The 11,217-nt window shown below is 44.7% G+C and overlaps 1 protein-coding gene across 1 annotated transcript; it reads right to left on the bottom strand.

The window, feature by feature from the left end:
• Nucleotides 1-1,856: 1,856 nt before the first annotated feature.
• On the bottom strand, nucleotides 1,857-4,283 carry LOC136951402 (mucin-3A). The gene is made up of 9 exons (XM_067245767.1): nucleotides 4,271-4,283; nucleotides 3,527-3,651; nucleotides 3,370-3,434; nucleotides 3,084-3,286; nucleotides 2,811-2,979; nucleotides 2,477-2,641; nucleotides 2,266-2,339; nucleotides 2,045-2,172; nucleotides 1,857-1,958 (listed from the first exon to the last, which is right to left on the bottom strand). Exons 1-9 carry the CDS (start codon nucleotides 4,281-4,283, stop codon nucleotides 1,926-1,928), a joined length of 975 nt encoding a protein of 324 aa, XP_067101868.1. The 3' UTR covers nucleotides 1,857-1,925.
• Nucleotides 4,284-11,217: the final 6,934 nt, after the last annotated feature.

Below are 11,217 nucleotides of genomic sequence, written 5' to 3'. Positions count from 1 at the left end.
TTTGCTTACCTCTTCCTGGTTCCCAGTGACATGTTTGCTGTCATGGGTGGAAGGCTGAGCAACAGAAGAGTGACTTTCATTCCTTTTTATTATTTTTGTGTGAGAACGGGGAGATGGTTTCCAGCTGTCTGCCCATGTCACCACACCTTGTAAACGCTCATGATCAACTAATACGGATAAAGGTCCTCATCACAAACGAACTTGTTGTAATGAACAAAACATTCTATAAAGTCCCCTAAGATGTACATTATTGACATATGAGTGTGTCTGGCTAGTGAGCTGGCGGCTGTGAGATCAAGGCCTATCCCCTCAGCAGAACAATAGACAGCAATGATCTAGGCTACCTGCCAGCCCCTGGCTTCACACGACACTGTCCCCTCCCAGGTGAGCTGCCTGGTGACAGCATAGGTGGTGACCATGGCAACAGTGACAAGGGCTGTCCAAGTGCGCTGTCTACCAAGGGCAGGATGTGACACTACGATCAAGTTATACAGCAAAATACACAACCAAGTCTTGAATCTGGTGTCTGTGATGGGTTTTTGGGAATTCATGAAATGTGGTTTGTTTTCTGCACAAAACTGTGGTTGCCTGTCGGTCTATCAACAACCTGAGAGACAAGAGACACATTTCGGTGTTAAAGGATTGCTCATCTGTTCAACCCTAACGCTGATTCGGTGTGAGGAGTACCCTGTGGCACATACTTTTATGGACACTATTATTATCCTCATTACGGTTATTGCTCCATTCATTATTATATAACGTCTGCTGCTTTGCCCGCGGAAGTCTAGGCATACATCAGTGCACTTGCCATGTCTGAGTCTATTACACAATCCTGCAGCACAAGGAGGTGTGTGTGTTCGGTTAGGTGTGTGGGTAGGTTGACGGGCGCATGGTAATGGGTCTGATTACAACTTGAGAAGAAATGATTTGTGTTGCAGTGATTGAGGAAAGGGAGGTATACATGCCTGTTCAAATGATCTTTTGGGTGTAGAAAAACATGTTCAAAGGCAAAATGGAAGTAAACCTTGAAGAAAGGAAAACATTTAAAAACAAATAACCCCACCTGGGTAGATCCAGGCTTTAGATTACACCACCAGCATAGGGGCACCATGCTGGTGGTGAGGGCAGGGGAAAGATATTGTTGACTCAAAAGGGAAAATGTGTTTTGGTAGTGCCAATGACCTGTCAACGAATAGCTAAATGGCATGTACATGAACGAATAGATGTGAGCTTATATTTTGCTGTTCTATGCAACGTTCTACAATTGATGGGGGAACATTATAGAAGCAGGCGCTCCCTCTAGTGGAAAACGTTTGTAATGAACAAGGATCCAAATCTAAAGCAGGGCTGCCAACCCTACTCCTGGAGAGTTACCGTCCTGCAGTATTTCTTTACAACCCTGATCCAGTTCGCCTGATTATAATGATTTGCTTGCTGATAAGCTGAACTACAGGGACTGGAGCGAAAACCTACTTTCCAGGAACAGGGTTGGGAAGTCCAGACATATAGGTTAAAATAGCTGGGAGGACATTTCTATGGGCAACCAAAAGAAAAAAAAAGAAAAAATCAGCAAGGGGAAATTGTTTCTTTCTTCTTTCTTTCTTTCTTTCTTTCTTTCTTTCATGATTTGTGGTCTCTGGCTTAAGTGTGCTAACAAATGTTTTAACCATGTTTAACCATGACCTCAATTCGAAATAGATTAAATTAAATGAATTCATGCCAGTGATGGTGTGGCCCAAAATCCTGCAAATCGCTTTACTGCTTATTAAAATATTATTGACATTACAGTTTAAAAGGTATGAAATTAAAAATAAAATTTTTATTATGTCAAAAATGATTTAGAAACTGAAATTAAACATGATAATAAATACAGCTTTTTATTCAAATCGAAAATCAATCAGGCAGCTCCCAGTAGATTTACTCTGTCAAGAACCGATCTCTGGACGTTTAGTCCTCATCTGAGGACAGAGATATGGGGAAGATGTGTGAATGATATAGCCATTGATTAATTTTCAAATGGGTGCATATCAGCAAATTAACTTACATTTAATGATGTGTCCACATGCTCAAGATGTGGTCTGAAAACCCCTGGGGTAGAATCTCCTACAAAACCTAGATTGTTTTTTATGTTGTACTCTCTGCTTCTGCCAGGTAGATTACTGGATGCAGAGTCTATTATGAAACAAAATACAAGTGCATTTACTTTGGTGAAAACGTGTCAGTTTGGTCCAAGGAGAGGAAGAAAAGAAGAAGAGTGAAGCAGACCTGGGTTTGAGAAGTCAAAGAAGTCCTCATCGAGAGCACTCAGTCTGCGGGCTCTGGGTGACTGCTCCCAGTTCCTAAATACACAGGGAATTAAACAAGACAATATATTGAAACACAAAATGTAGTCCAAACAAAACAGACACTTTTTGAAAGCTTCTATCCACATCTGCAGTCAGGACACCGTGTATTTTATTATTTTAACATAACGGACCATATTCCTTGATGCCTCGTGCGAAGAACAATGACCACAATGACTACGACCACGAGGAGAAGAGCTGCCGACAATGATCCAAAGACAGCACCATAGAACCCTGGGCCCCAGTGGAACATTTCACACTGAGGTCCAGTGTATTGCTCCACTCCAGACTCATAGCACCTGTGTTGGATGGAGAGTAAGTATAGACGTTGATTAGATACTAACAATGTGAACAGTTTTACTGGCTGAACAGACCAGAAAAAGTGCTATAGTCTGTCAAATTTGAATCTATTCCAAACCAGCATATACAAAGTTTTATCTTAAGAATCCCCCCCAAAAGAATTCTCACCGACAGATTGGTCCCGTTTGTATATTGTTGAGGCATTGTCCATGTCCATTACAGTAATTACGGTTTCTCAAACAAGGACCATGACACTTCCAAGAGCCATCAGAGACTTCTGGAGTGTAGTTGGCAAATTTCTCATGGCAGGTGATGTATGGCCTAAGATCTGTGATATCTGTAAAGGATCATATTTATTGGATATATCTGAGTAAATTGTATGCATTGTAATAAAACAAATTCTGATTAATTGAAAGGATTTAATGACAAAACAGTACTCACTCATAATTTCTGTTGGCTGTAAGGCGATATTCCTCACTTCCACGCTCACATTCCCAAAGGCTTGACTAATGTTATTCAAGTTATTTGTGTTATTTAGGATATTTAGCAACGTGGATTTCAATCCAGTGTTTAGAAAATGTATTAGAGAGTCATTGTTGGGATAGTTGTATTGAACTTCAGTGTCCGCAATGACACTTCCTCTTCTAAAAATGGAGAAAAAAAACAAGAGTTGACATAGGAGACTGATCCACATCACACTCAGGTACATCACATGATGGCCCCCTACCTGAGATTGATAACTTCTACATTCTTAAAGTTTTGTGGATCTGCTTTCATGCAGAGAACCATTAGCTGAAAAAATCAAGAGGGTGTTAGATGTGTATAAACAATGCTATAATGCTTGCAATACAACATAAAATGCAATAATATATTTTATACTGCACCTCTTTGATCAATGCATTGATGAATGAAAAAGATTCTGTGGAGTGTAGATCACTGTAAGCAGGATGAAATTCTATGTCAATTCTCAAAGAGATGTTCAGCTTTCTGGTGGGCACTGATTTAATATCTGCAAATAAATAGGCATGATGTCTCGGTTATCATTTATGCAGTATACACATGGAAAATGTGATTAGAGCATACTTAAAGCATATTCATTGACAATGTTAGCAGTACTATAATTTTTACAAAAGTTGTCGGTTGTAGGTGTGAGATAAACTACACAAGCTAAGGCTTAAACAGTTACACAATAAAATGTTTATACAATTCAACATTAGTTAAGTGTCAACATGCAATGTACACTGCTAATTTGTTAATTTATTTGAATCTTGTAACAAGTATGGGACTGGAAAATTCACCTAATGCAGCAGTGATTTCGTTGTTCCCGAAGATACATGTATCTCCAAAGGTGAAATCCAAGCAGTTGCATATACATCTTCCAAATGTGTCATTGAATACACAAGGAGCTCCAAAACAGTTACAGTCATCTTCTTTGCACAGAATAGTTACAGTTGATGTTGGGATAATTGACATGGAAGTATTTGAATGTGCAGAGGGGACTGTTGTCGATTGATGAACCAATGGAGTTGTTGACTGAATTTTTGTGGTGAGGCTTGAAATCAGTGTCAAATGGGTTGTGATAGTAGTTGTCGTTTCAGTTAATATTCCATCCTCTGTGGTCACTTTGCTCTCAGGTGACATTGCTGAAGACAGGGTTGGTGTGAATGTGGTAGATGTGGTGATGGGGGTTAGCTCAGTGCTTTCTGTTGTATGGGCAGTCATGTGGGTTGAAGTGTGTTCTGGACTTGATGTCTCGTTGGCTATGCTTGCATTTGTAGTGAATGCTGAGGTGACAGAGGATGAGGTTGTCGTAGGTGGTTCGGATTCAGCAGTCATTTCAGTGGAAGTCAGCCCTTCAGTTGTCACTTGTGACTCATCCGATCTTGTTACCATGGTAGATGGAGGGGTGTCTGGAGTCATTGCGGCCTCTGTTGTCGCGAGGTTTGGTGTGCTTTGGGAAGGAATTACAGTCGATGCTTCAGTCTCTCTGGTGGAGTCGGATTCAAGATTCGTAGAAGTCAGTGAGGGAGTGCTTAAATTGTCAGACGTTGCCTTGACACTGGAAGGTGACATTGTAGAAGCAGTTACAACAGCTGTGACTTGCGAGCTGTCTGAGACTGTCACTAAGGTAGTTAGACTGGTATTTTGAGTTGATTGAGGTTCTTCTGAGGTAAGAGTGGAAGTGCCATCGGTTGGCATTTCAGTTGATCTTCCATCCCCTGTGGTTGAGCCAGATTGGGGGTTTGTTGAAGCTGTAGACATTACTTGAGTGCTGAAGATATCTGAGGTGGTCACTTTGCTCTCAGGTGACATTGCTGAAGACAGGGTTGGTGTGAATGTGGTAGATGTGGTGATGGGGGTTAGCTCAGTGCTTTCTGTTGTATGGGCGGTCATGTCGGTTGAAGTGTGTTCTGGACTTGATGTCTCGTTGGCTATGCTTGCATTTGTAGTGAATGCTGAGGTGACAGAGGATGAGGTTGTCGTAGGTGGTTCGGATTCAGCAGTCATTTCAGTGGAAGTCAGTCCTTCAGTTGTCACTTGTGACTCATCCGATCTCGTTACCATGGTAGATGGAGGGGTGTCTGGAGTCATTGCGGCATCTGTTGTCGCGAGGTTTGGTGTGCTTTGGGAAGGAATTACAGTCGATGCTTCAGTCTCTCTGGTGGAGTCGGATTCAAGATTCGTAGAAGTCAGTGAGGGAGTGCTTAAATTGTCAGACGTTGCCTTGACACTGGAAGGTGACATTGTAGAAGCAGTTACAAAAGCGGTGACTTGCGAGCTGTCTGAGACTGTCACTAAGGTAGTTAGACTGGTATTTTGAGTTGATTGAGGTTCTTCTGAGGTAAGAGTGGAAGTGCCATCGGTTGGCATTTCAGTTGATCTTCCATCCCCTGTGGTTGAGCCAGATTGGGGGTTTGTTGAAGCTGTAGACATTACTTGAGTGCTGAAGATATCTGAGGTGGTCACTTTGCTCTCAGGTGACATTGCTGAAGACAGGGTTGGTGTGAATGTGGTAGATGTGGTGATGGGGGTTAGCTCAGTGCTTTCTGTTGTATGGGCGGTCATGTGGGTTGAAGTGTGTTCTGGACTTGATGTCTCGTTGGCTATGCTTGCATTTGTAGTGAATGCTGAGGTGACAGAGGATGAGGTTGTCGTAGGTGGTTCGGATTCAGCAGTCATTTCAGTGGAAGTCAGCCCTTCAGTTGTCACTTGTGACTCATCCGATCTTGTTACCATGGTAGATGGAGGGGTGTCTGGAGTCATTGCGGCCTCTGTTGTCGCGAGGTTTGGTGTGCTTTGGGAAGGAATTACAGTCGATGCTTCAGTCTCTCTGGTGGAGTCGGATTCAAGATTCGTAGAAGTCAGTGAGGGAGTGCTTAAATTGTCAGACGTTGCCTTGACACTGGAAGGTGACATTGTAGAAGCAGTTACAACAGCTGTGACTTGCGAGCTGTCTGAGACTGTCACTAAGGTAGTTAGACTGGTATTTTGAGTTGATTGAGGTTCTTCTGAGGTAAGAGTGGAAGTGCCATCGGTTGGCATTTCAGTTGATCTTCCATCCCCTGTGGTTGAGCCAGATTGGGGGTTTGTTGAAGCTGTAGACATTACTTGAGTGCTGAAGATATCTGAGGTGGTCACTTTGCTCTCAGGTGACATTGCTGAAGACAGGGTTGGTGTGAATGTGGTAGATGTGGTGATGGGGGTTAGCTCAGTGCTTTCTGTTGTATGGGCAGTCATGTCGGTTGAAGTGTGTTCTGGACTTGATGTCTCGTTGGCTATGCTTGCATTTGTAGTGAATGCTGAGGTGACAGAGGATGAGGTTGTCGTAGGTGGTTCGGATTCAGCAGTCATTTCAGTGGAAGTCAGTCCTTCAGTTGTCACTTGTGACTCATCCGATCTTGTTACCATGGTAGATGGAGGGGTGTCTGGAGTCATTGCGGCATCTGTTGTCGCGAGGTTTGGTGTGCTTTGGGAAGGAATTACAGTCGATGCTTCAGTCTCTCTGGTGGAGTCGGATTCAAGATTCGTAGAAGTCAGTGAGGGAGTGCTTAAATTGTCAGACGTTGCCTTGACACTGGAAGGTGACATTGTAGAAGCAGTTACAACAGCTGTGACTTGCGAGTTGTCTGAGACTGTCACTAAGGTAGTTAGACTGGTATTTTGAGTTGATTGAGGTTCTTCTGAGGTAAGAGTGGAAGTGCCATCGGTTGGCATTTCAGTTGATCTTCCATCCCCTGTGGTTGAGCCAGATTGGGGGTTTGTTGAAGCTGTAGACATTACTTGAGTGCTGAAGATATCTGAGGTGGTCACTTTGCTCTCAGGTGACATTGCTGAAGACAGGGTTGGTGTGAATGTGGTAGATGTGGTGATGGGGGTTAGCTCAGTGCTTTCTGTTGTATGGGCAGTCATGTCGGTTGAAGTGTGTTCTGGACTTGATGTCTCGTTGGCTATGCTTGCATTTGTAGTGAATGCTGAGGTGACAGAGGATGAGGTTGTCGTAGGTGGTTCGGATTCAGCAGTCATTTCAGTGGAAGTCAGTCCTTCAGTTGTCACTTGTGACTCATCCGATCTTGTTACCATGGTAGATGGAGGGGTGTCTGGAGTCATTGCGGCATCTGTTGTCGCGAGGTTTGGTGTGCTTTGGGAAGGAATTACAGTCGATGCTTCAGTCTCTCTGGTGGAGTCGGATTCAAGATTCGTAGAAGTCAGTGAGAGAGTGCTTAAATTGTCAGACGTTGCCTTGACACTGGAAGGTGACATTGTAGAAGCAGTTACAACAGCTGTGACTTGCGAGCTGTCTGAGACTGTCACTAAGGTAGTTAGACTGGTATTTTGAGTTGATTGAGGTTCTTCTGAGGTAAGAGTGGAAGTGCCATCGGTTGGCATTTCAGTTGATCTTCCATCCCCTGTGGTTGAGCCAGATTGGGGGTTTGTTGAAGCTGTAGACATTACTTGAGTGCTGAAGATATCTGAGGTGGTCACTTTGCTCTCAGGTGACATTGCTGAAGACAGGGTTGGTGTGAATGTGGTAGATGTGGTGATGGGGGTTAGCTCAGTGCTTTCTGTTGTATGGGCGGTCATGTGGGTTGAAGTGTGTTCTGGACTTGATGTCTCGTTGGCTATGCTTGCATTTGTAGTGAATGCTGAGGTGACAGAGGATGAGGTTGTCGTAGGTGGTTCGGATTCAGCAGTCATTTCAGTGGAAGTCAGCCCTTCAGTTGTCACTTGTGACTCATCCGATCTTGTTACCATGGTAGATGGAGGGGTGTCTGGAGTCATTGCGGCATCTGTTGTCGCGAGGTTTGGTGTGCTTTGGGAAGGAATTACAGTCGATGCTTCAGTCTCTCTGGTGGAGTCGGATTCAAGATTCGTAGAAGTCAGTGAGGGAGTGCTTAAATTGTCAGACGTTGCCTTGACACTGGAAGGTGACATTGTAGAAGCAGTTACAACAGCTGTGACTTGCGAGCTGTCTGAGACTGTCACTAAGGTAGTTAGACTGGTATTTTGAGTTGATTGAGGTTCTTCTGAGGTAAGAGTGGAAGTGCCATCGGTTGGCATTTCAGTTGATCTTCCATCCCCTGTGGTTGAGCCAGATTGGGGGTTTGTTGAAGCTGTAGACATTACTTGAGTGCTGAAGATATCTGAGGTGGTCACTTTGCTCTCAGGTGACATTGCTGAAGACAGGGTTGGTGTGAATGTGGTAGATGTGGTGATGGGGGTTAGCTCAGTGCTTTCTGTTGTATGGGCGGTCATGTGGGTTGAAGTGTGTTCTGGACTTGATGTCTCGTTGGCTATGCTTGCATTTGTAGTGAATGCTGAGGTGACAGAGGATGAGGTTGTCGTAGGTGGTTCGGATTCAGCAGTCATTTCAGTGGAAGTCAGCCCTTCAGTTGTCACTTGTGACTCATCCGATCTTGTTACCATGGTAGATGGAGGGGTGTCTGGAGTCATTGCGGCATCTGTTGTCGCGAGGTTTGGTGTGCTTTGGGAAGGAATTACAGTCGATGCTTCAGTCTCTCTGGTGGAGTCGGATTCAAGATTCGTAGAAGTCAGTGAGGGAGTGCTTAAATTGTCAGACGTTGCCTTGACACTGGAAGGTGACATTGTAGAAGCAGTTACAACAGCTGTGACTTGCGAGCTGTCTGAGACTGTCACTAAGGTAGTTAGACTGGTATTTTGAGTTGATTGAGGTTCTTCTGAGGTAAGAGTGGAAGTGCCATCGGTTGGCATTTCAGTTGATCTTCCATCCCCTGTGGTTGAGCCAGATTGGGGGTTTGTTGAAGCTGTAGACATTACTTGAGTGCTGAAGATATCTGAGGTGGTCACTTTGCTCTCAGGTGACATTGCTGAAGACAGGGTTGGTGTGAATGTGGTAGATGTGGTGATGGGGGTTAGCTCAGTGCTTTCTGTTGTATGGGCGGTCATGTGGGTTGAAGTGTGTTCTGGACTTGATGTCTCGTTGGCTATGCTTGCATTTGTAGTGAATGCTGAGGTGACAGAGGATGAGGTTGTCGTAGGTGGTTCGGATTCAGCAGTCATTTCAGTGGAAGTCAGTCCTTCAGTTGTCACTTGTGACTCATCCGATCTCGTTACCATGGTAGATGGAGGGGTGTCTGGAGTCATTGCGGCATCTGTTGTCGCGAGGTTTGGTGTGCTTTGGGAAGGAATTACAGTCGATGCTTCAGTCTCTCTGGTGGAGTCGGATTCAAGATTCGTAGAAGTCAGTGAGGGAGTGCTTAAATTGTCAGACGTTGCCTTGACACTGGAAGGTGACATTGTAGAAGCAGTTACAACAGCTGTGACTTGCGAGCTGTCTGAGACTGTCACTAAGGTAGTTAGACTGGTATTTTGAGTTGATTGAGGTTCTTCTGAGGTAAGAGTGGAAGTGCCATCGGTTGGCATTTCAGTTGATCTTCCATCCCCTGTGGTTGAGCCAGATTGGGGGTTTGTTGAAGCTGTAGACATTACTTGAGTGCTGAAGATATCTGAGGTGGTCACTTTGCTCTCAGGTGACATTGCTGAAGACAGGGTTGGTGTGAATATGGTAGTTTTGGTGATGGGGGTTAGCTCAGTGCTTTCTGTTGTATGGGCAGTCATGTGGGTTGAAGTGTGTTCTGGACTTGATGTCTCGTTGGCTATGCTTGCATTTGTAGTGAATGCTGAGGTGATAGAGGATGAGGTTGTCGTAGGTGGTTCGGATTCAGCAGTCATTTCAGTGGAAGTCAGTCCTTCAGTTGTCACTTGTGACTCATCCGATCTCGTTACCATGGTAGATGGAGGGGTGTCTGGAGTCATTGCGGCATCTGTTGTCGCGAGGTTTGGTGTGCTTTGGGAAGGAATTACAGTCGATGCTTCAGTCTCTCTGGTGGAGTCGGATTCAAGATTCGTAGAAGTCAGTGAGGGAGTGCTTAAATTGTCAGACGTGGCCTTGACACTGGAAGGTGACATTGTAGAAGCAGTTACAACAGCTGTGACTTGCGAGCTGTCTGAGACTGTCACTAAGGTAGTTAGACTGGTATTTTGAGTTGATTGAGGTTCTTCTGAGGTAAGAGTGGAAGTGCCATCGGTTGGCATTTCAGTTGATCTTCCATCCCCTGTGGTTGAGCCAGATTGGGGGTTTGTTGAAGCTGTAGACATTACTTGAGTGCTGAAGATATCTGAGGTGGTCCCTTTGCTCTCAGGTGACATTGCTGAAGACAGGGTTGGTGTGAATGTGGTAGATGTGGTGATGGGGGTTAGCTCAGTGCTTTCTGTTGTATGGGCAGTCATGTCGGTTGAAGTGTGTTCTGGACTTGATGTCTCGTTGGCTATGCTTGCATTTGTAGTGAATGCTGAGGTGACAGAGGATGAGGTTGTCGTAGGTGGTTCGGATTCAGCAGTCATTTCAGTGGAAGTCAGTCCTTCAGTTGTCACTTGTGACTCATCCGATCTCGTTACCATGGTAGATGGAGGGGTGTCTGGAGTCATTGCGGCATCTGTTGTCGCGAGGTTTGGTGTGCTTTGGGAAGGAATTACAGTCGATGCTTCAGTCTCTCTGGTGGAGTCGGATTCAAGATTCGTAGAAGTCAGTGAGGGAGTGCTTAAATTGTCAGACGTTGCCTTGACACTGGAAGGTGACATTGTAGAAGCAGTTACAACAGCTGTGACTTGCGAGCTGTCTGAGACTGTCACTAAGGTAGTTAGACTGGTATTTTGAGTTGATTGAGGTTCTTCTGAGGTAAGAGTGGAAGTGCCATCGGTTGGCATTTCAGTTGATCTTCTATCCCCTGTGGTTGAGCCAGATTGGGGGTTTGTTGAAGCTGTAGACATTACTTGAGTGCTGAAGATATCTGAGGTGGTCACTTTGCTCTCAGGTGACATTGCTGAAGACAGGGTTGGTGTGAATGTGGTAGATGTGGTGATGGGGGTTAGCTCAGTGCTTTCTGTTGTATGGGCAGTCATGTCGGTTGAAGTGTGTTCTGGACTTGATGTCTCGTTGGCTATGCTTGCATTTGTAGTGAATGCTGAGGTGACAGAGGATGAGGTTGTCGTAGGTGGTTCGGATTCAGCAGTCATTTCAGTGGAAGTCAGTCCT

The sequence above is a fragment of the Osmerus mordax genome, chromosome 1, assembly GCF_038355195.1.
Source record: "Osmerus mordax isolate fOsmMor3 chromosome 1, fOsmMor3.pri, whole genome shotgun sequence".
NCBI classification, from domain to species: domain Eukaryota; kingdom Metazoa; phylum Chordata; class Actinopteri; order Osmeriformes; family Osmeridae; genus Osmerus; species Osmerus mordax.
The sequence above is the reverse complement of the archived record's forward strand: the minus strand, read 5'-3'. Positions and strand labels throughout refer to the sequence as shown.

What these genes read in the sequence shown, in the direction of transcription:
- LOC136951402 (XM_067245767.1), bottom strand. An exon ending in ACAGCCAACAGAAATTATGA is followed by an intron (nt 2,980 to 3,083) that starts GTGAGTACTGTT and finishes GATCCTTTACAG; the next exon opens with ATATCACAGATCTTAGGCCA. An exon ending in ACGAGGCATCAAGGAATATG is followed by an intron (nt 2,340 to 2,476) that starts GTCCGTTATGTT and finishes CTGTGTATTTAG; the next exon opens with GAACTGGGAGCAGTCACCCA.